Source organism: Equus caballus, chromosome 4 (genome assembly GCF_041296265.1).
Source record: "Equus caballus isolate H_3958 breed thoroughbred chromosome 4, TB-T2T, whole genome shotgun sequence".
Lineage (NCBI taxonomy): Eukaryota > Metazoa > Chordata > Mammalia > Perissodactyla > Equidae > Equus > Equus caballus.
Window position 1 is genome coordinate 89,063,749 of NC_091687.1, and position 23,904 is coordinate 89,087,652.

The window sequence follows — 23,904 nt, forward strand, 5'->3', positions numbered from 1 at the left end:
AAAAATGAAAAATGAACACCATATTGCATTGACTAAAAAACACAATTGATAATAAGATGTACCATAATTTTATGTACCATCAAAAACACTGCCAATTATCATTGCAAGATGCCACTGATTAAAAGATGTACCCTGATTTCAGAGGTGTTAAAATGTGGGAAAAAAATTGTTTCAAAGTCCATGAACTGTAGAAATAGAAATTTACAATTTAGCAGATTGATTAAAGTACAGATTAAACTCAGCTGATGAGAGAATCAGTTAACTGGAATAAAGAAACAAATATTTGATACAAATAAATTATCCGGAATGCAGCCTAGAGAGATAATGAAATGGAAATATAACAGAATGATTAAAAGTCTTGGAGGACAGAAGAAGACCTAACATATCTAATCAAAGTTCCAGGGGAAAGTAATAGGAAGAATGGAAAAGAGGCAATGTTTAAAAATATAATGACTGAGAAATTTGTGAAAATAGTGGAAAGAGAGCTACCTCCAGATACTGGAATCTAAATGACTCCCAAGCAGGGTGAACCAAAAGAAATTTATGCCCAGATGCATTGTGGTGTATGGTGGTGAAGATAAAATGGCAGGACATCAAAAGACAAACAGAAGATCTTCAAAGCAACTAATTGATTACCTTTTAACAGCAAATGGAGGCCAGAAGACCGTGGGAGAGTGTTTTCAGTGTGCTGAGAGAAAAACAATAATCAACCTAGAATTCAAACCCAGTAAGACTCTTTCAAGAATGAAAGTAAAATAAAGAATTTTCAAGCAAATACAAACAGAGAACTTTGCCAAAGGAAAGTTTTAAAAGATATACTTCAAGCAGGACAATGATCTTAGATACGAGATGTATTCTTCCAGGTGAAAGATGGAGAACTCTCGAGTTCGGAGGACTCTTCAGGAGAAAATGTGATTACCTCTCAGGCGTCTGGCTTTTGCTTCTTTGTGGGATCTGTAGATTCTTACTTTCATGCTGACACAGCAATATATTTAAAAAGCTGTTATTAAAAATATTTTATCCAGGGCTGGCCTGGTGGTGTAGTGGTTAAGTTCGAGTGCTCTGCTTTGGCATCTTGAGGTTCACAGGTTTGGATTGCAGGCATGGATCTAGCACTGCTCGTCAGGCCATGCTGTGGCGGCATCCCACATAAAATAGAGGAAGATTGGCACAGGTGTTAGCTCAGTGACAATCTTCCTCACCAAAAAAAAAAAAAAAAAAAGTTTATCCAGCATTTTAGTTGTTTCCTTTGGGCAGAATTGTCTAGCTGTCTAATCCACTCACCTGCAGGAGATAAAAGTCCTCCAAGAAAATTCTTCAGGGAAACTCTTGTCTCTTCAGTCTGTGTGGAGTCCATGTTACCTGTCCTCATGGCACATGGCACCTTCCCCTTGTAGCACATACACTAGCTATATTTTTATATTTATTTGTATGCTCTTTGAATTAATTGTTTACTTTCCCCATTAGAAATCTAAGGGCCAAGTCTGTATGGCTCTCTATTTTATTCCCAGGCCTTAGCAAGTGTCTGGCACATAGTAGGTATTCGATGGACATTTATTGAATAAATGATTAGATGAGTAAACAGTTTTGAGTGAGAAGTCAACATTAGGTATTAAGTCAGGTACAGCTGTGTGTCTCTGCTTCCGATCCAGCCATTGGAGGGAGTCTCTAGGGCAAGTGAATTCCCATAGAATCATGCAGCCAACAGGATAGCCATTACCACATGAGCCTGTTTAAATTAATTAAAATTAAATAAAATGAAAAATTCAATTCCTTAGTCTCACTAGTCACGTTTCAAGTGGCTAGCGGCTCTCCCACTGGACACTGTGGACATAGAACATTTCCATTATCACAGAAAGTTCTATTGGAAGTGCTACCATAGAATTCTCAAAAATTCTTAACTGCTCCTCTCTCTTTCTCTTTCTTTCTCTTTTGCTCTGCTTTTGCTCTCGCTCTCTCTCTCTCTCTCCTCCACCCCTAAACCAAGGACAGGAATAGTTGTCTTATTATTAGTGACTTAAAATGATGCTTTTGAACGAGAAGATGCTGGGTACTTTTGGTGACTAGCACCATCTGCACTTTTTTTTCTTTTAAATTCCTGAGCTATTGTTTACTAATGCGTTCTTTTATTCCTGTTTCTACTAAAGCTGAATGTTACTTGGGTGGAAAACCTAATTGCTTTCTTTTCTAGGTCCCTAAACCCTTTGCTAATGTTTCTGTCTGAGAGTTCCCAAAGCCAGGGTTCTAGGAGAGTGTGGCACAGCTCGACAGCTGAACCACGAGATAATGGAGTAGGTCCAGTGGGGTGTGGGAGCAAGGCATTCTGTCAATAAAAGAGCTCCCCTCTCTGCACACATGGCCAGTTAATTGGCCGTTCTGGGAAAGGACGGATGGGGAGGGGGGCTTCTGAGAATCGCCGGTGACAGTTAAGCGGCCTTTTGTTGATGTCCTCTGCCGAACAATTTTGTTGGATTTAGTCTCTGCCTTTCCTCCACCTCCTGCGGATTTTCTGTTAGATTCATCATTTACCATTCAGGCATCATCTTTCACTTTCTCCTTCCAATATGACTGCTTTGTGTGCTGGCCTCTGCTTTATTCCTACTATTCTCAGACCATAAAGGGGGCCATGTGGGGCTTCAGCGGGACTGAGAAATTGGCTCTCCTTTCTGTTGAGAACCATAATAATGGCGGCAGTGACCTTCATGTCTGGCAGAAAACGCACTACCTATCCTAGCATAATGGTGACCCCCTGCAGATAGAGAAAAGGGAATCTTCACTGAATTCCTTCTCATACAATACATATTTCCTTTGTTCCCCTCTCCATTCTCTTCTCTTCCCGTTCTCCCCATTGCAACTGGAGTACTGACCCAAGATGCGGCTATGACTAAGAATTAATGCTTTGAAATAATAATGTTACATTTTTCAGGCTTTGCTAAGCCAGTTCCTCAGATTGTCTCCTCTAATACCATCCCCTCTAAACCCTGTGAAGTAGGGCCAGGAGGTGTTATTAACCCCATTTGGCTGATGAGTAAACCGAGACTTAGAGAGAGTAGGTGAATTGTCCTGGATCTTTTAGACACGAAGCGAGCACCAGCTGTCTCTCTCTAAACCCTGCATTCTTTCAATGGTGTCCACACCCTTATGCATAAGGAGGCTGTGGCCCAGGGAAAGTGTGAGTGGATGGGGAGGCAGAAGGAAGTGAAAGAAAAGAATTAAATGAGGAGGGAGGAAAGGAGTGGTGTCCTTGGGCCTCTAGCTGCTTTCATCTTTCCCGAGAGATAGAGGGTTCGATGTTCACAAGAGGTTGGCCCAGCACACCTCCAGGGGGCACAGAAAGCTAAGGGCCTTGTCTTCCTCTTTCCCCCTTCCCTCTCCCCTTCCCGGGAGAGGATTTGCCTGGAAGTGGAGAGGGGCAGCCCTGGCTCTCCCAAGGCCTGGTATGTGCGAGTCATACGCTGGGTCTCCCCAGAGACAGCCTAACACCCATTCTCAGGCCGGGCCTGCCGGCCTTTAGGTGCTGTGCTGTCCTGAGGCCTGGGCCATGCCTGTGCGTGAGGAAAGCCCCTGAAGCTCGCCTGGAGGAAGAAGCATGCAGGGCACCCACGGAGGAGGCGTGGGCCCTGGGCTGTCCCCTGTGGACAAGCGGACGCTTCTGGTCTGCAGCTTTATCCTGGCAGCAGCTTTGGGCCAAATGAATTTCACAGGGTGAGTGACAGCTCCCTAGTGGGAGGGAGGGACCACTAGTGCCAAGAGCTAGGGGACCAGGTGTCCAAGTGGGGTCTGTCCTGCTGAGACCTAATCAAGGCAGAGGGAGTCAGAATTTCGGTTCCCACCCTGAACCCACTTCCAGTTCCATAATCTCCCACTCTCTTGCTCAAAGGCAGGGCACAAAGCTGTAGGATTCTCCCTTCCCAAATCCAGAGTTGTAATCTGGGGTCTTTGGGTAAGCTTTCAAGGCTCGAAGAATCCTCTGAAATCATATGTAAAGTTTTTTGTGTATCTACCTTTTTTTTCTGGGGGAAGTGTTCATAACTTTCCTTTGATTCTTAAAGAAGTTAGTAACCCCCAAAATACTGTGTACCCCTACCATAAGTATGTGGTATTGTCCTCCTTTGAATAACAATGAGCACTAATATAAATAACATATAGTATACTATACTTTTTGTGTGTGTGTGTGAGGAAGATTGTCCCTGAGCTAACATCTGTGTCAATCTTGCTCTATTTTCTGTGGGACACCACCACAGCATGGCTTGATGAGCGGGGCTAGGTCCCTGCCTAGCACCAAACCTATGAACCCCGGGCTGCCAAAGCAGAGCACGCAAACTTAACCACTATGCCACCAGGCCAGCCCCCACTATTTTTTATATATACATACAAATAATATAGTATAATAAGCAGTAGCAGCCTGGTGGCCTAGTGGTTAAGATTCAGTGCTCTCACTGCCACAATCTGGGTTCAGGTTGGTTTCCCGGTCAGGGAACCACACCACCCATCCTCTGTTGTCATACTGTGGCGGCTATGTGTTGCTGTGATGCTGAAAGCTATGCCAATGGTATTTCAAACACCAGCAAGGTCACCCATGGAGGAGAGGTTTACAGTGGGGTTTCCAGACTAAGATAGTCTAGGAAGAAGGACCTGGCCACCCACTTCTAGAAAAGTTGGCCATGAAAATCCTATGAATAGCCTCAGAGCATTGTCTGATACAGCACTGGAAGGTGAGAGGATGCTGTAAAAAGACCAGGCAGGGTTCTGCTCTGTTGTTCACAAGGTCACTTAGGAGTCAGTATCGACCCCAAGGCACTAACAACCACCACTAGTATTATACACCAGGCCCTCTATGGACATGATTTCTCAGTCTCCCAAAGCCCCCGCAAGGTAACTGCTCCATAGTAGAGAAGAGGAAACACAAGCTTAGGGAGGGGGCCCATTGTCCACAGTATCAGAGCCAGTCTGGGAGGGAGCCAATGCCATCCCAGGCATCAGGCCCCAGGGTGACACTGAAGGCTGCTCAGTTATACCTCCTCCCACCCCATCCAGTGGGCTGGGAAGGAGTGAGACAGGGGTGCCCTATAGGGTAGGGTGGGGCTGATCTCTCCTTCCATGTCCTCAGGCTCTTGAATGAAGGCAAGGAGAGGGCACCAGGTTTGGACAGACCATGGCCTTGGGCCCTTATTTGAAGAGTACTTGGGGCCACTGTTGGACCCTCGGCCCCCCTGTATCTATTCCTTTCTCCCCTTCCCTCCTCCATCCCCACATTCCTTTCCCATCTCTCTTCCCCCGTCTTGGCATTGTGTTAGTCAGTAACACTGACCGGCTTTATTTAGTCTCCTGGGTGGTCCGTCCTTGGGGCTGGAGAGACAGCCGGCCCCAGGCTGAAGGACTTGCCTGCTTCCCAGAGCTACAAATCCTTCTGCTCAGGGGTCCTCCAGCCTCCTGGTGACAGGGTGCCTCCAGCCTTCTGCCAGGTTCCCTCAGCCTGGTCTCTTCTCCTCTCTGCCTCCTCCAAGCAGCACAGCCTTCCAGGAGACCCTCTCAGTAGCTCCCTCTGCTCCTCCCCGTGTCTTTGCAGAGACCAGGTTCTTCGAGTCTTGGCCAAAAATGAGAAGGAGCTTTCACTTCTCAAGGAGCTGGAAGGCCTGAAGCCCCAGAAGGTGAGGACTCCTCAGGGCTCGGGGACACGTTCTCCCTCCCTCACAGCGGCTTGTACTTTTGGCTCCCTGTCCTGCGCCCCCAACCCCAAACCTGCCCTCGGATATCTCTGCCAAAGATCACAACAGTGTGGGAAAGTCAAATGCGGCTCCTCTTCAGGAAAGGTGGGGAACACTCCCCCGGACAGTTGGGTGGCCCTTCCTGGCTTTCTGCTCTGTCCAGATGGGGGGTCTGCTGAGCAGACCCTGTCGGGGGGGCCACTCTGAAAATAGCTGGAATGTCCTGAAGCCACACGGCAGGTACCTATGCCTCCGGGTGAGATGCCATACAGCTCACAGACTGGACACATCTGTTTCCCAATTGACATGGCTTAGCTTGGCAAAGCTGTGTTTTATTTGGGTTCGTCCCTGTCAGCCTGAGCATTTGTTTCCAAGAACATTTGTCATCTGCAAGTATTCCACAATGGAAAACATTTTCCTCAGCTATTATCATAGGAGGGTTTTGTTCGAGGGCTGTTGAAACAACCAGGTGTTTCTGGAGGTGGCCCAAAGCCCTCATTTGTATTCGTGTGAGTGGCCCTGTCAACCAGTAATTCTCTCCATTTTACAAATTGAAAAATAGTATTCAGGTGACACGGGCACCCAGATTAGGCCTCTCCTACTTCTCCCAGGTTTGGGGGCAGTGATGGCTCTCTTCTGACTGGAGCTCTTGTCCCTGTTAATGTCCCAGATGATGAGCCGTCTCACTTTGAGAAACAGTTTCGGGCTCTTTGGATCCTGGGGAAGTTATAGTGCTTGGGTGGAGCTGGGAGATGAAAGTGCCTGAAATTAGAGACGAGAACTCAGTGCCTTGGGGATTTTGTTCGTCCCCAGCTCTCTGCTCGGCCTTAGGCCCTGCTTTATGGAACTGGGGACCTTTTTTACCATATAAGAGAAGATCATCTGGCTCTCCAGGGTGCCTACAGGATTGTGTGTAAGGACATGTGATAAATATGCCCATTTTTCTTTCCCTTGTGAACAAGGTGGACTTCTGGCGAGGCCCAGCCAGGCCCAGCCTCCCTGTGGATATGAGAGTTCCTTTCTCTGAACTGACAGACGTCAAAGCTTATCTGGGATCTCACGGCCTTGCTTACAGCATCATGATAAAGGACGTCCAGGTGAGGTCATGCCCCAGCGCTGCAGCTGGGGGCTCATCTTCCACACACCTTTCTGGTTTGGGCCCAACATGGAGGAGAAAGATCCAGGGCTACAATGGACGTCTTGTTTCTGGAGTTCCACCTGATTTTTGTGAACCAGCTGTGGAAGGAGTGGAACCTCACACTTCTCAGAGAAAATTTAAATCTAAGACAGAGCTCACGGGGGAGAAGTGCTCATAGTGTGGTAACAGGGTCACTTGTGGATGGGTCCTCCTAGAGAGGATTTGCGGCTCACGGCCAAGGAGGAGATGGGGAGAAGGAAGACGGGAGGACAGAGCAGAGGCCTGTTCCAGGTGCCGTGCAGAGGCAGCTCTGGATGGCCTCCTCTGCGTTTCCGACTGCTCCCTCCTGTGCTGTGTGTCTTGGCCATCCAGGGAATTCCTTCCCTCTAGAGGAGCAGGAAGCGGTGAGAGAAGCTGCGTGTGAGCCCTGCTGTTTCCCTCACTAGGCACCCCTCCCAGGCAGAACTCTCCCAGAGGAACAGCTTCAGGAGAAGGGGCTGCAGACCCGCCGTCGGGTAGGGCGAAGAGAGACTTCGTCCCAGGCACCCCAATCTCCTCACCCGCCTTGTTGCTGCACCTTACAGCGTCTCTTCTGGACATGTGAAATTCTATTTCAATTGTTCTGTCTTCAAGGATAGCCCAAGGGGCCTCCTTCCTAAAGTGACTCTTTTGGGTACCACTCCTTGGTTAGGCCTCTCTGGCTGCGCCCCTCTGCAGATGCTGTTGTGTACCTGTAGAATGATATCCACAAAGGTTCATTCCCAACCACGTTGTATTGCGGCTAATCTCCTCTAAGGGCTCTGAGTGTGGGAACGCAGTCTCCCGGGGCGCACACACTTGACACCACATGCCAGGGGATAAACGCATTAGGCGGCATTCCTTTCTCATGCAGGCACAGGGCTGGGCCACTCAGGTCCATTCAAAGACCTTTATCCCTCATCAGGCACATCTGTTTCCCCGCTCAACATGGGGGTGGGGAGTGGTGGGCTATTTCTCTAATTAAATCCCCCCAAACAAAAATGGGGGAACTCCCCACAGACAAGAGAGGCCACCACCGCAAAAGAGATAGAACTCCTTTCTCGTTTTTAGCCCATGCCTGCATTGTGAAGTCTGCATTTCCCTGCTTCTGCCGCACCCTGGAAACTTCACAGCATTTGGCCAACAGATATCAAGAGGTCTCCCAAAATTTTCTGTTGATTTCTGCATATCAAGAAGGCCCTGGAGGCACCCCTGAGCCTGGCTCCCCTAGAGTTGGTCATCTGCCTTCTCCTTGGCCTGTCCTCTCTTGTCGTCCTCAGCCCTGCAATTGCTCTGGGGGTTTTCACTCCCTCTCATTTACTGGACTCTCTCGGCCTTCACCCAGCTAGGCGGGATTTTCACCAGCAACTCAATCTGTCTGCAACGCGTCAAGCTCTGATTGTCACACTTGGGATCACATTTTAGCTTCAAGGGCCCTGGGAGAGGGCGAGGCTGCTGCGCTGAGTTGATTTGTGGTGATGATAAGGGACAGTGTCCAGGAGGAGGAAAGCTCAGAGCCGCTAACAGGAGGGGAAGGGCTTTGCCCCCCTCGGGTCGTTGGCCTCCAGTTTTGTGTTTTAGTTATTGACGCTCAGGCCCGATTTCTCCCTGTCTTCTGGTTCTTCTCAGCTCCAGTATTTGGCATAGTGTCTCCTGCCTGGTGGGCCCTCGACAACTGTCCACTGAATGAATTACTCTGCTGGCAGATTCAGGAGGAGGATGCCCAGAGGGAGACCTTACAATATGTTGGTCTTTATCTCCAGAGCCCCCTCCCCGAGCCCCTCAAGATCCAGGATCATGCCCCTTATCCATCTTTCCACCCCAGCACCTACGATAGGATCTGCTACTTAGTTGCGGCCTAATAAGTGTTAGTTGAATTAATAGACGTGAGAAGGAAAGGAGGGAGGAGAGGGTGTGTTTGCTTGATACTACAAGGCTGAGAGGGAGCGTGAAAACCCTTGGTGCTGCCTTTCCCTTTGGCCAGAGGCCCCCGAGATTTTTGAGGAAAGGACGCGCACCTCCGCCCCCCTGCCCTGTGACCAGAGGGATGTTTGAGATGGAAGAGGTGGGTTCATTCCCTCCACCCACAGATACAGAGATACCTACTGTGTGCTGGGCATTGGGCCAGGGGCTGGAAATACAAAGATAAGAAATCTGGCCCCTGTATCTAGGGGAGCTGGAGCATCGTGGGGCTGGAGAGCGAGGGGAGTAAATCAGTGATTACAATGGAGTGGATGAGTGCGCTGATGGAGTGGAGCAGGTTGCTATGGGAGCGAGTACAAGAGGCACTGCTTGTCTCTGCTCTGAGAAGGCAGTAATTACGGTGCGGCTGAAGAGCGGGCGAGGGGGGGACGGTGGAGGGGAAGGGCCCACCCCCCACCCCGCTTTGAGATGAGGCTGAACCAGATCACAAAGGGCATGCTCCACCGGGTCAAGAGGTCGAGATTTTGTCCCCAAAACTGCCAGGGAGCCATGGGAGGGCTCTGTCATGATCAAATTTGCATTGAAGAAAAATCCCTCTGACGGTGACAATGCAGAATTGGGGACAGGAGCAGGGAGAGACTGACAGACAGGAAGGTGGTGAGGAAATTGCAGTGGGCCAGGCAAGAAATTATCTGATTCCGAGTGAGCTCTATTTGCATTTAATTTTTCTTCACCTCCTTGTTCTTTTCAGCCATTTGGTTTTTGTGGTTTTTTCCCTGGGATGAGGCACCGTGGAAAGGCTTCACTTGAGCAATCAGCTCTGTGGATTTTAATAGCTTTTTCTGATTACAAAATTAATAAATATTCATGTTAGATAATTTGGAAAATAGGGGAAAGCACAAAGGAGAAAACAAAAATCACCCATGCTCTGAGCATCTAGAGCAAAATACAATTTAGTGTAAATATTGCTTTGCCAATTTTCCCCCTCTCTCCTGGGTCATTCCCATTAGCATAGAAATACAGAGCTATTTGTCTCATCTTAAAAAAAATCCTCTCTTGATCCTTCCCCCAGCTATCACCCCATTTCTCTGCTTCCCCACAGAGCAAAACTCCTGAAAATGTTGACTATCCTTGCCATCTCCATCCCTCTCCTCGGACAGACTGTCCACCCCTCGCTTCACCAAACTGCCCTTGACAATGTCACACACATCTCCTAGGTCCACCTCCATGGTCAACTCTGAGTGCTCATCGTTCTTTTGTCTTTTAGCACAACTGCTGGCTCTCTCCTCGTTGAGATGGGCCTCTTCTTCTGGCTTCCAGGACACCATGCTCTCCTGGGTTATCTCATCTTACCGGCTGCTCCTTTGCATATTGTTTTCCTGTTTCCCAGCTCTGTCCTTGGACTTCTCCCCTATTCCCCCATACAGGATCATGGTGTGGAAATACCTTCAGCCTCCTTAGTGCTCCCATATTTCTAGCTCCAGCCAGACGCACATATCCGACCTGAACTGCTCTTTTCGGAGTTCGGGGGGAATTCAGATTCCCTGGTCATGCCTTGTAATGATTGTTCCATCAGAGAGTCCTGGAGTCACCCCAAGGGTTACAATTGTTGTCCTGTCATTGTCATCATCATCATAGCTGGCGTTTACTACATGCTAGGCAACTTTCTAAGCATTTTGTATGTATTAATGCTTCAAATCCTCACGAGAACGCTTTGAAGTATGTGCTAAAGTGTGTGATCACATGACCCCCATTTTATGAAGGCCCAGGGAAATTAGTAATTTGCCCAAGTTAGTGACAGCGTCAGGATTTAATCTGAGGCAGCCTGGCTCCAGGCGCTGCACTCGTTGATCTTGTGCCATCTGCCTCCTCAGCAGTGGTCACTGTTGTTTGTGTGGTGTTTTAACTTTGCCTTTTGGGCAGTGAAGCAACGGTTCAGCCTTGAGCTCTGAGGGGGTCCGTTCTGACAACCCCATATCCATAGACACCCCCTACATTGTCATGGACTGTAGTTGCCACCAGCCGTACAGCTGCTACTGTGAACGTTAGGCCTGGAGAACAAGCCAGGGACATATGAGGCGAGGTGACTGCTGTTGTCACAGAGCAGGGGTTAGAGCCCATCTCCAGCTTTCACCGACTGTTTCTAGGAGCTGCATCCATCCTGCGTCGGTGGTTGGAGTTTTGCTGCTGACTGCCATTCCGTCTCCTCCCCTCCCCCATTCTGGAGATGCTGTTCTGTACTTAATATTCCCATCCTTCCTTACCCTGTCATAAATTAATTCACACCAAGGTATTACTTTCCCTGACAGGTTATGACTTCCAGGGAGGCAAATGGCTTACTTCTGAGTTGTGTTTTTCCCCCTGAGAAGGCTGACAGGGCTGTAATTAGGCATTCCTGAGCCTGTGGCAGGACTGCATTCTCAGTTCTCCCGTCCCCTTCCCTCAGCCCCTTGAAGGGAGCAAACATCTGTGTATTTTTCAAGCCAGGGTAGATTAATGTTCCTGGAATTGGGGCCCAGCTGTGAGGGCTGAGCATTCCCAATTTGTAAGCGGGTGTCGTATCCATTCACAGGGCTGGGAGGGGGTTTGGAAAGTTATTTGCAGATTGGTGCTGACTTCCCATTTGCCTCCAAGCTGTTGTGTGGAACAAAGGACTGCCTCAAGGGAGCTGTCTTCTTGTGGGCGTCCCTGGGCTGTGTGGGAAGAACTGGGTCCTCCGGTCCTTTCTTCCCAATTTCTCCTCCCTGTCCTCAACTTTCACCCACCGCCTCAGGCCCTTCACCAGCCCCTAGGAAACTAGATATGTGTCCTCTGTAACTTCATTCCAGTGGGACCAGAGCGAGGACCAGACCGGGCCTGACTCTGGGGGCACTCTGGGTCCGGCCTGCCTGCAGCTGCTCGCCGCGCCTGGCAGTGCCCAGCCTACAGTGACCGGCACACATCGGTCATGGGGGCTGCTGAGATTTCCGTTGATTTCCTGGGAAGAAGCCAAATTCCTGTTGTGGTGCTCCGGCTGGTGAGGATCAGGGCTCCTCCAGCCATCTCCAACCCAACCAGCAACCCCAGCTTTGCCTGAGTGGGAACGTCCCCAGCCTAGCCAGTTCAGCTACAAAACATTGCAATTACAGTTGCCTAGCGTGTCAGTCGGTGCTCACAAGGAAAATAAAATGAGCCCCACACATCGATTTCTAGTCGCATTTTTAAATCTTTGAGCTTGAGGTTTGTGAGCAAGCTGACTGGGACAGCAGGATGAGCGAGTCACTGGGCAATGGCTTAGTCCAGGCAGGGGGCTCTCCTCCAGCCCCGGGACCGAAGACCCCATGGCTGCTTCGTTTTACCCATTAGGGCTCTCTGTTTTTGTTTTAGTATAATTTATTCGTTTAGAAGATCATACTTACTGAAGTAGTACAAGCACACTGCAAAAATGTAAAAATAGAGAACGGAAAAACATTGCTTAAAATCATAATCCTTCTATCCTAACAGGCATTGTTAGTATTTTAGTGTCTTGTTTTTATATGCCTGGGGTACTTACTTTTTCATTATTTTAAAACACTTTTTAATTGCGAGAATAGTACAATAGGCTTTCCCCTGTTGTTAACATTTTGTATCATTTGCTTTCTCTCTTTCTATGTATACACACACACATCTGTATCTATATCTGTATCTTAATACACATATATAGATATGCATGTATACATATAACGTATGTATCTATATGTGTGTGTTTGTTATTATTGTTAGCCTTTAGTTTTTTTGGTTTTGGTTTTTTGCTGAGGAAGATTCACCCTTAGCTAACATCTTCCAATGTTGCCAATCTTCCTCTTTTTTTTGCTTGAGGAAGATTAGGCTTGAGCTAACATCTGTGCCAATCTTCCTCTACTTTATATGTGGGTCACTGCCACAGCATGGCTGATGAGTGGTATAGGTCTGTGACTGGGATCTGAACCTGTGAACCTGGGCCACTGAAGCAGAGTGCACCAAACTTAATCACCATCCCATGGGACCTGCCCCATTAGCCTTTAGTTTTGATAGCTAGCTAGCCTTAAGGAAGCCAAGGCTAGGAACCAGGACATCTGATTCTTATCTCACTTCTGGCCCTTGTTAACTTTGCCAGTAAGTCCTTCACCTCTCCAATCTGCTTAATCTCTAAAACACGAATAGTTAATTCCTGACTTATTATCTGGTCATCTGACCAGATCAACTGAGATAATGAGAATAAAGACGCCTGGTAAACTCAAAGACTCTGGCCTGAAGCAAGGCATCATCAAAACTTGTGACCCAGAGCCGCAAACTAGGGGTGACTTTGGATTGAGGTCCTAGGCTTTCCCAGCACCCTTTGTGGCAGAGGGGCCCAGGCACTTCTCATACTGAACAGTCAGCACTGAGTCCTGGAGTGCCTTGGCCCCTGGGTGCCAGCGTAAGGGTATGAGCTTGGGGTGAAGGGCACCTGCCCACCTCACTGAGTCCCAAACTGGGATGACTAACCCAACCCAGGTACTATACTGCCCTCTCTATGGTCAGTGGAAGTACCATGTGAAGACTGAGTGCCAACTCCAAGTTAATACCCAAGGATATTTCTTTTGGATCACCTATTCTTATATTTAAGAGGCAGTTAACATGGTGAGTGAAAGACTGTTGGAACATTAATAATAATGATTTGGATTGGCCTTGCTCACACCTGGCTTTCTGAACGGCTTGGACACCAATTGTCTAGACTACTTCCTGGGAGCAGAGTCGATGCTGGGGGTCAGGGGAGCCCTCTGCTCCCATAGGGAGTCAGTGCACATGGTTCAGCTTGGGCCTTGACTCCACAGAGTGTTCACAGAGGGCAAAAGCAATGTCGGCAGTAGACTGTGAGCATCTTTTCTGAAACACTATCATATCCATTACTACATCTTATCCTTTGAGATGGGCAAGGCAGGTATCACTGTCCCAATTTTCAAGCTGAGGAAACTAAGGCCAGGTTTCCACAGCAAGTTAGTGGCAGTGGCAGACTTAGAACGCAGCTCTCTGGACTCCTTGCCTTGTGCCCGTTTGAGAAATGGTGGCATGAATGCCAGCTTACCAAGCAGAAGAATCACCCGGCAACCTGGCATCTTCTCCTATTGCGCCACTCACCCTCATGGTGGCTCATTCTCCTGTGTCAGTGCTGTCTTTGTGCACAGCCAGCTGAGGCAGGGCTCAGAAGAGGCGTGGTGGGCCCGGCTCTCCTCTTCCCTTCCAATATGTGCTCCTGTCTCCTAGGTGCTGCTGGATGAGGAGAGAGAAGCCATGGCGAAATCCCGCCGGCTGGAGCGCAGCACCAATAGCTTCAGTTACTCCTCCTACCACACCCTGGAGGAGGTAGGTCTGCCTGGTCAAGCTCTGGGCTCTGTTGCCCCTTTGGGCACCTGGGATCTCCAGACTCATGCAGAGACTAGTCAAGGACTTTGGAGTCTATGGGACTGTGAGTTGAGGCTTGGGGAGTACAGAACAGACAGTGGGGGAAGGTCTGTTGGTGGACAGTCAGCTTCAAAGAGGTCCAGAAGCCAGGATTCAGATAGAGGGGACTGCAGTTCAATAGTACAGCCTATGGCATGTAGGGAACCAGAGTAAAGGGTCTGCTAGGCAGAACACTCAGGCAGGGACCTGTCATAGGCCAGAACAGGGCAGGTAGACACCTTCATATCCAACGCTCTGGCTGGGGATCCAGGGCTCTTGACATCTTCACAACCAGCCCTGGTGTTAAGTGGCCCCAGCTGTAGGTACTGGAGGGTAGAAGGGGCAGGAAGGCAGGCACATCGGACAGCCATTTTGTAGAATAAAAGAGTTGCCTTTACTTGGAAAAAATTCATGATCACATGTACAGCCAGCTAGGGCGGGTGTGCCTGATTGTGACTTGTCTATAGAGGAGAATATATAAGAGCATAGGGATGCCCAGTCCAGAAAGAAACTCAAGGTACAGGCTCCATTTCCATGTAAAGGATGTGATGTTATTGATATTTCCACTCTATTGTTATCATCATCACTCTTCCTATTTCACAAGGCCTGTAATAGAGGATTCATTTTCTTTCATATATTTGTTAATTCAGTTATGTGTATTGAAAGAATAAGAGAATGAATTAATAAAGTCCATCAGTATTTATTGATGTCAGGGATAAATAATCGTGCCTTCAAGGAGCTTAGAGTCTTAAAGGGGCAAGAAGACCAAAAATAACACTGCAAGGTCTATGACATCTGTCAAATGGATTGAACGGGCAAAGAGAATGGAGGCAAGAGAGAAAATTTCCAACCAGAGAGAGACTTGCAGGCCGACCCTGGGAACCGAGTAGGCTCAGCATATGCTGTTCTTCCAGGCAAAGGCTTAGCTCTGCCCAATGGTGAGAAGCCTGGGAATCTGGGCTGACCACAGCTTGTTACGTTAGGCCTGGAGGGCATCTTTGATTTTTGCAGTTCTTGATCTGGGTTCTTCTATATCCTCAAGGGAGGTGGGGAAGCATTAAGGTGGGTGGGATGGGGGAAGGAGAACATTTAGAGAAGTCCTAGGGTTCGTCCCCTCCCTGCTTGACTGCCCGTCTGATAAACTTCATTCCTTTCAGATATATAGCTGGATCGACAACTTTGTAACTGAGCATTCAGATATTGTCTCAAAAATTCGGATTGGCCACAGCTTTGAAAATCGGTCCATTCTTGTCCTGAAGGTAAAAGCTCATGGTGTTGACCGCTAGACTCTGCAGTGAGAATCTCTGGCATTGAGCTCATGTGGGGTTGTGGCTGGATGGGAGCTTTGGGGAGAGAGAAGATGTGCATACTCCTGTCCTGAGGTGACTTGCAAGCTGTGGGATTGTGGTGTTCAGGGACACACCCTTGTAAGTATGGCCAGGTGACATGTGGTGATCTGGCACATCCTGGATCAGGGAGGAGAGGGGAGGGTCCCTAAGGAGGGTCCCTGGACTGGGGCTGTGGGTGTGGGTGAGTCAGCATTCTTCCTGTTACCTTAGTCACTTCATCTGTTAAATGGGAAGAGAGGGACATAGAGCCTCATTTGTAAACGACTTAGGTCATCTGGCTCAAGCAGCCACACATAGGCCTGAGACTATGGGCCTGAGATTCACAGGGGCCACTGGCAACAGAGTTTGAGCAAACTTGGCAGCTGCAGTGCCCTTGGTAGTGAAGGAGACGGCATGAGTGCGAGTGTGGAGCCCGTGGAAAACAATTCTTGGCGTGTGTCTACAGGCACCCAGGAGCATGGACCACACTGGGCATTGGACATCCAGCTCTCAGAGAAGACAGGCGCTGCTGCTCTCAGCAATGCCCTGGGGACTCTGCTGAAGGGCCTGGTGGTCTCACCTGACTTGAGACTTGCCTTTTCCTGTTGCTGCTTCCATTCCCTCTGGGGGCTGTCTATGTTCTCTTTTTATATACGTAGTGCTTGCTCCTTGAAGTGTGGTCCTTGCACCAGCAGCAGCAGCAGCAGCCCTGGGGGCTTGTTAGAAATGCTGAGCCTCAGACGCCTCTCTAGACCTACTGAGTCAGAATCTGCATTTTACTAAGATCCTTAGGGGAGTCATGGGCCCTTTAAAGTTTGAGAAGCACTAGTCTAAGATACTTTCAAACCTGGGAGATTCTAGGCTTCTGGCTGGATCACTTTGCTCTCCAAGAGAATCACTGTGTCACCAGGGCTCCCACATGCATGCGCTTCATGGGCTCATGCACAGGTACCTGCACACACAGCCCCTCCCTCGGGCACATCTGGCGGCCTTCGCTATGCATCCGGGACCTCCTCACCAGCAGCTCAGGGACAGCCTTGCAGCTGTCTCGGTTCAAACTTGTTTGGATTCCTCCTTTTCCCAGTTCAGCACTGGAGGTTCTCAGCGCGGGGCCATCTGGATTGACACTGGAATTCACTCCCGGGAGTGGATCACCCATGCCACTGGCATCTGGACTGCCAAGAAGGTCAGCACGGACGACGGGGGCTGGTGCAGGGGGCAGGGGCTGCTCCACTGTGTAAGAGCATCTCTAGTTGAGAAATTATTCTTGGTTCCTTTAAACTCAGGGTGCTGTCTGCCCTCCTGCCTTTTGGAACAGCTGCCACGTGCTCTGGCCTTTTGCAGCACAGAGCCCATATCTACCTTCTGCCTTCCAGTTGTTTAAAACCCAGGTCTTCGTTTCTGCACAAAGGATGTACCTGATGGCCTGATGCCACCTCTGCCTGCAGCCAATGGTCGTGCAAATGTCCTGCTCCACCTCGGAGGAGAGCCCAGCAGGGTCTTGCATCCCTCACCCTGTACCCACTCTGCCCTTTCTTGCAGATTGTCAGTGAATATGGCAAAGACCGCAGCCTGACGAACATATTGAACGCCATGGACATCTTCATGGAGATCGTCACCAACCCCGATGGGTTTGCTTTTACCCACAGCATGGTGAGGACACCTTGGAGGGAGGAGGTCAGGGGTCAGCTCTGGGGGTTTGGAGGAAAGGTCACTGTAGCTTTGGGAAGCTGGGCTGAGGTTCCCTGGGAACCAGCCCCTCAGGGGCTCCCTACGGAGAGTCTCACTGAGGCAGGTGGGCTGCTAGGTACTGAAGCTGCGACTCTCGCCTTCTGGCCTCCCTCCTGCTGCCCCAGGAAGGCCACTGCTGGCTGCCTGTGCTCAGGCCTCTCCCCACACCCCAGCTTTAACCATAAAGTGTCTGACCTGCAGCCTTGGCCCAGCCCCATGCCGGCCCCATCCTGCCCTAGAGATTCCTTCCCTTTGCCCCTCCCGGGCCCAGCAGACCCCCCTTCCTAGGCCAGGATGTCAGCGGTTCCCACCCCTGGGAATGGGCCCAGGGAATGACGGCACCTGACCTGGCCTTTCTCAGAACCGCTTGTGGCGGAAGAACAAGTCCACCAGACCCGGAAGTTTCTGCATTGGTGTGGACCTTAACAGGAACTGGAAGTCAGGCTTCGGAGGTATGGCAGTCTACTGGGCCGGGGGCAGGGCTGGAGGAGGACTTGTGGGTCCTTGGCACATTCTCCCACACAGTCAGATTAGGTTGACTCATAGCTTGGGAGGCAAGGGAGTTAGCTAACGCAAGTGAGTCATGGCCAGGGACAGGCAAGCACGTGCCTCGATTGGCCGTGGGATATGGGGAGAGGCTGTACATGTGTGTTACATGTGTACATATGCTAAGCGTTTATGGGAAACAGCTCCTTGCTTGGGGATGCACTGCAAGGATCGAATCTTCAATATGGTGGAGAAGGGCTTGGGGTAGTCTAGCTGGTTGCTCAAAACTCAGAGTTTATGTGCCCCCAAAATATCCCTACCCCTTCCTTGAAGGGAACATGTCAGAAGAAAATACCTCTGAGCTCGTTCCCTGAGAGCTGTGACCTGATATTTGCCCTTTGAGGAGGCCAGAATGATACTTCACTTATAGAGTAAGCCGGTTCCCTATCATCGACATTGACTCGAGCCTGGTTTTTATTTTTGACTCAGGTACTTTGTAACCCTGGGCTGATGGGCTGGTGCATATCTGCAGGGCTGTATGATTCCAGGGAGGGGCGGGCAGCTTCCTCCCAGTTCCTTGATGTTCTTCCCTGGTTATTTCCCTTATCATGCAAGGGGCACAGGGACTAGATGGGGAAAATGAGACTTCCAGATAGCCCAGAGATGCGCACGTGGACCTCGGGAACGTGGCAATTTGATGGGTGGGATGCTGGGTGTAGCCAGGACAGTCTGCAGAGTGGAGGGTTGCATGGGCACAGCCCTCAGCCCCCAGATGTGGCATCCACTCTGTACTGTGGGATTGGGGTTTGGCTCCACAGGAGACAGTGCCATTGCTGTTGAAAAGCAGATCCACAGACGGGTGGCCAAACCAACAAGATAGAACATTCTAGATCTGGATGCCTATTGCTTTGAAAATCTGGCTTCTTTGGGTCTGTTGTCATTGAAAACTAATGACAGCTCTGAAGTGTCTGGAGCGAGGCCCCCAGCCCACAGTGTCGGGGTTGCCTGAGAGTCTGGGCTGTGTGTGTAACGCGTGTGTAAGGGAACACGACCCCATAAAATTAGGTGATTCTACCTCCAAATGACCAGATGCTCGCCCCAGGTGGGCATCCACATGGGCCCCTCAGAACCGGTTGAAGTCAGTGCCCATGGAACATGAGCTGGATGGGCTGGTAGAAAGACAAATTACCTCTTAAAGAAAATAACTTTTATGGGTTTCGTTGCAGGAAAAAAAGATCAGTATATACACAATGGAAAAAAAAGGAAGCCCAGGGGGGACAAAACACTCCCATAATCCCACTACTCAAAGATTACTGCTTTTAATAATTTACCGTGTCCTTCTAGAGATTTCCCCTTGCTACAAATTACATTTTTAGAGGAGGAAAAATAAATAGCTAATGAATCCATTAGCAGGTACTTGTGAAACAGGCAGGCTCAGAGGACTCTGTGAACGTCAGAGAGAGGCAGGCAGCTAATTCCCATTTGGTCAGAGGAAGATTAGTTTATTCTGCTTAGCTCAAACCAGAACTAATGGCCTGAAGTGTTTCTCCATATTTGGGCAAAGCCACCTGGTCGTTGGCAGGGGAACCGCTCTCCCTGCGTGGGCTGCAAACGCAGACAAAGCTTTCAGCCTCCCCCGCTCTGCTCATCTGTTGCTATTTGTCATTCATCAAGTGTAGCAGGTGCAGAAGCTCCCGGCAGACGCAAGAAACAGGACCACCATTAGCTGGGCCCACTCCAGCCTGTGGGGCTGCTCCTCACCCTCTTGCTCCCTGCAGCCACATCCCCTTCTAACCAGGGTCCTCACCTCAGATGAGGTGCCACAGACCAGGAGGGGATGTGCTCCCTGCTCCCCAGTGCATTGCTTCTGGGCCTGCCTGCGGTCAGACGTAGCGTGTGTCTGGGTTGGTGACTCAGGCAGGAAGATTTTGTTTATGGTTTTATTATTGCCTTAATTTAATTGCTGTGTAATGAGTAATCTGTAGATCATCCCTCCCACCCATGCCACCCTCACCTGTACTTTTGGGAAGGACCAGTTTGCTGCAGTCCTAGAGCAGCATCTGAGCTGGTCCATGAGCCAGCCCCTCAGCTCTCCAGCCAGCCAACTGCCCTGGAGCCCAAGAGGGTGCCCTGGCATCCTTAGGAGGCTTCTGAAGTTGGGCCGATCCCTGGCCTCTGAACTGGGTTTGTGTGTAATTTCTGGGAGGAAGAACGAGAAGAAGAACTGGGATGGCTGTTTCCCAATATATCCTTAACCTACAAATCTTGACCAGCTCAGCCTAGCTCTCCACAACATGGCCCTTGGGGCGGGGAGGAAAACAGAAGAAGAGGGGACGAGGAAGAAAAGAGACAGAGAGCAAAGAATCCAGGAGGAGATGGGAACACATTAAATTTGTGGAAAAAATAGAAGCACAGCTTCTCTTTATCCTCTCCCCCAATTTAGGTCCCCAAGAAGAATTTTCAAAGACCTCTGTATTTGTGGTTCCCAGAGCAGTCTAGGGCAACTATGGGGATATCTGTTCTCTCTTTTCCTGGCCACAAGTCCTTGTTGCTCCCGGGGCCACGGCTGTGACAAAGCTTGAGCAGATGCTAAGTCCAAGTACTCAAGTGACGCTGAACCCAAGCCTTCCACATGGCCATAGAGGGTCCACAGGGAAGGGTCAGCTCAAAGGGGTCACTGCTCATAGGGGAAGCTGGAGTTGCTGGGGAGACCTAGAGTTTCCTGTGGGGGCAATGCTCAAACAGGCTTGCCTTTCTAATGGAACCAGAGTTGGAACAACCAAAGGACAAGCCAAGGGAGCTCCCCAAAGGGCCACAGAATTGCTGAGTCGTGGGGTGGCTACACTCCTCTGATGTGTTAGACTAGGGTATGCAGTAGTAACAAATACCCCTTCAAATCGCACTGGCTTAACACAATAAAAGTTTATTTTTCATGCACACAAAGTCCAATGCGGGTAAACTCTCCTTGACAGCTCTCTTCCAACAGTGACAGAAGGATCCAGGATACTTCCTCCATCTAGAATCTTTTGCTTGCAACCACACGAACAGAAGAGAGTGAGGAGAAGTCATGCTTCCTCTAGATAGCCTTGCACTAGAAGTGACACATCATTTCTGCTCACATTCTCATTGGTCAGAAGTAGTCACATGGCCTCAAACTGCAAAGGAGACTGGGAAATGTAGGGGAACACATGGATATTTTGTGAGCACAAAGTATCTTCTCTAAACCTGGAAATCCTAACCCTCTGGGTGGTTTTATTTAACTTCCAGGAAATGGTTCTAACAACAACCCCTGCTCAGAGACTTATCGTGGGCCCTCCCCTCAGTCAGAGCCAGAGGTGGCTGCCATTGTGGACTTCATCACGGCCCATGGGAACATCAAGGCTCTGATCTCCATCCACAGCTACTCTCAGATGCTCATGTACCCTTATGGCCACTCACTGGAGCCTGTTTCAAACCAGAAGGAGCTGGTGAGATTGGCAGCTTAGTGTTTAGGGGAGGCATCCAGCAGACTCCCAAAGGGTTCAGACCCTCACTTTGAAAACAAGGATCTGGACCAAGAGACCCCATGGTAGGGAGGAGGGGGAGCTTGTTGTTCTCACCTGTGATCAAGTTCAAAGTCGGAGGTGCTGTGCTCCCTCATCATGAGAGCCATCTACACGTTCAACTTCCAGGACTCCTAAGTCCCTGCTTCTCAGCAGTTGGTGAGGGAGCGGGATGTGGGGAACCCCAGCCTCTCACCCTCTGGATGTAATCTTGCAGTCCAAACTTGCCAAGGACGCGGTACGGGCCCTATCTGAGGTCCATGGGATCCAGTACATCTATGGCAGCATCAGCACCACCCTCTGTGAGTGAGCCTTCCCCTGGCCTCTGCTTCAGGCTCCACCTGCACCCAGGGTTGGGTGGGTGCAGGCTCTTTGCTGACTGGCAGGCCTGGTTAGCCACAGGGCAGTGCCATGGATCCTGCTGGGCTGGACCAGAACTGATTCCCACATCTGGATAGAAGGGTGGATGGTGGTACCCAGAAACAGGCAGCTGTTTCTTTGCAGCATTAATTAATGCACAGCTCCCAATGCCTGGCTTACTGCTAAGTACCTTGAGGGGAAAGATGCTCAGTCTGGTGGCTTCAAGGAGCTTTCTTTTTGCTGGGACAGAGCATGCGCTGAGTGGGCAGGGTGTGGCTCAGATTGAGGCCTGGGCTAGGAAGCTTGGTGTGGTCTGGGGCGGGTGGGGGTTTGGCCCTCAGGGCCCACTTTCCACTCAGGATGCCTCTGTACCTTGTGGCCACACCCTGTTCTTCCTCCCGGGGTCATTTCTTTGCCCTACTGTTTCCAGATGTGGCCAGCGGGATCACCGTGGACTGGGCCTATGACAACGGTATCAAGTACTCCTTCAGCTTCGAGCTCCGGGATACTGGGCACTATGGCTTCCTGCTGCCGGCCTCACAGATCATCCCTACGGCCCAGGAGACGTGGATGGCGATTCGGACCATCATGGAGCACACTCAGAACCACCCCTACTAGCAACGCTACAGATCGGGAGGGTTTGTCCTCCTCCCCAAGGCCCGGGGTCCCTCCTGAAACCCAAGTTATGCATTCCCCTGCCCACCCCCCTGCCCTGACCCCTTAGGAAATAAAAACAAGTTTGAACAGGCTTGGGGGCCTCTGGCACTGGCTGCCACCCCTTTGGGCTCAGCATTGAGGAAGGGACAGACACAGCTTGAAATACCTTTTGCTCCCCAGGTTTTCAGGAGGATGAGGTTAGCAGGTCTTGCCATTTCTCCTCTTGCGGGTTCTCACGGCCTAGAACAGATAACTCACCCTCTGGGAGCTACTAATATACACATTGTCCCCACAGTCTTTTACATTGTAAGATGACCCTGGAGGGGACACTGTTTGATCTAAAGGAGTGGATCTCTTGTGGTGGCATTTCTGGGACCTTGAGGGAGAGGTGGGTACCAACGGGCAGCCTCTGCCCCTTCCTGCTTCGTTTCCCATGCAGGGGAGGGAGCAGAGGCACATTTCAGAGGCCCCCACTCACCCTGTAAACAAGTGAACCAGTCACGGGTTTGTGACCTGTTCCTCCTGGGCGTCCTCGCAGGCTCCACTGGTCTTGGGAGCACAGTCTCAGCCTGTCAGAGCCAGCGTAGCAAAGCACCACACATCCAGGGAGAGGAAAGTCTCCTGTTCCTCACCATAGTTGTCACGGTTGTCAGGCACTGAGCAGTTACTCCAGGCCAGGCCATGCAGTAATAAGCACTTCATCTAAGCAAGAGAAAGGAGCGCTATTCTGAGACACTAATGAGGAGCCTTCCCCCATCCTCAGGCTTCCTTGTACCTTTTGCCTTCCTCCACCACTGGGGAGCAGGGATAGTGGGTCTGTCTGCCCTGCCCTCAGGGGAAGGCAGGTACCTCCAAGAAGAAAGAACAACTGGAGAGCCGAATTAAGTTTGAGGCAGAAGCAAGACTCATTTGCAAAGGCCAGACTTTTGTTGTTGCTATTGTTGCAAAAGAAAAGGGTTGTGGGTAGCTGTGAGTCAGCCCCCGCAGGACACAGAGCACAGGGTCTTACTGCAAATCACAGACAGGGAAGAAAGCAGGGTAAAATAAAAACAAGCCCCCCTTATACTCAACCTGTAAAGGGAGACAGAGGTTGGACCAGTGAGCAGAAGGAGGAGATCAACGATGGTCAAGACCCCAGGTAAGGCCCGTGTCCAGTATGGCGCCTGAGCAGCAGATTAACAATGGCTGAGCGAGGGGTCTGGGCAGGTGATTAGAGGCAGCCATATGGATGGGTGCACCACAGCGGTACAGCTCTTGAGAGCTCTGAACAAAGAAATGAGAAGGTTGGCGGCTGAGGAGGCCTCGGGTAGAGGCAAAAAGGCTGAGCCTAGGGGCCATGCAGCCAGTGGCCGTGGTGGCACAGTGGGCATTGACTGGGAACACCTATGCCCAGAACCAGCTGTGCCATGTGGAAGGCCTGAGGAAAGCAGGATGTTGAACCCCTGAAGAACCCAAAGGGGAAGAGCCAAGGACGGAGGAGGAGAAAATCCCTCTGCAGTCTGCAGCTTCCCAAAAGAGACTGAGTTTTTTTTAAAGCTGGAAGTGGTCTGAGTGAGCTAGAATTTCCAAGCTGAAGTTTTCTGCTATTAGCG

The 23,904-nt window shown here is 50.1% G+C and overlaps 1 protein-coding gene across 8 annotated transcripts; it reads left to right on the plus strand.

Moving 5' to 3' along the window:
* Positions 1-1,872: 1,872 nt before the first annotated feature.
* Positions 1,873-22,404, plus strand: CPA5 (carboxypeptidase A5). 8 transcript variants are annotated; one of them, XM_070265068.1, is made up of 12 exons: positions 1,881-2,291; positions 3,494-3,705; positions 5,570-5,651; positions 6,671-6,805; positions 14,032-14,130; positions 15,366-15,467; positions 16,621-16,722; positions 17,079-17,189; positions 17,629-17,719; positions 21,021-21,220; positions 21,513-21,597; positions 22,086-22,404. In XM_070265068.1, the coding sequence occupies exons 2-12, from the start codon at positions 3,590-3,592 to the stop codon at positions 22,271-22,273; spliced, it is 1,311 nt and encodes a 436-aa protein (XP_070121169.1). In that variant the 5' UTR covers positions 1,881-2,291; positions 3,494-3,589; the 3' UTR covers positions 22,274-22,404. The 8 variants fall into 8 exon arrangements, with proteins under 8 accessions (XP_023495446.2, XP_070121169.1, XP_023495447.2 ...); XM_070265066.1 differs by having other exon boundaries at positions 1,904-3,172; XM_070265067.1 differs by having other exon boundaries at positions 1,904-3,049.
* The last annotated feature ends 1,500 nt before the right edge of the window (positions 22,405-23,904 follow it).

Excerpts from the sequence above, each read along its gene's own strand:
- CPA5 (XM_023639678.2), top strand. The coding sequence starts at position 3,590 with ATGCAGGGCACCCACGGAGGAGGCGTGGGCCCTGGGCTGTCCCCTGTG. Across the intron at positions 17,190-17,628 it reads TTGCTTTTACCCACAGCATG|AACCGCTTGTGGCGGAAGAA; the intron begins GTGAGGACACCT and ends GGCCTTTCTCAG. Across the intron at positions 21,221-22,085 it reads TTTCAAACCAGAAGGAGCTG|ATGTGGCCAGCGGGATCACC; the intron begins GTGAGATTGGCA and ends TACTGTTTCCAG.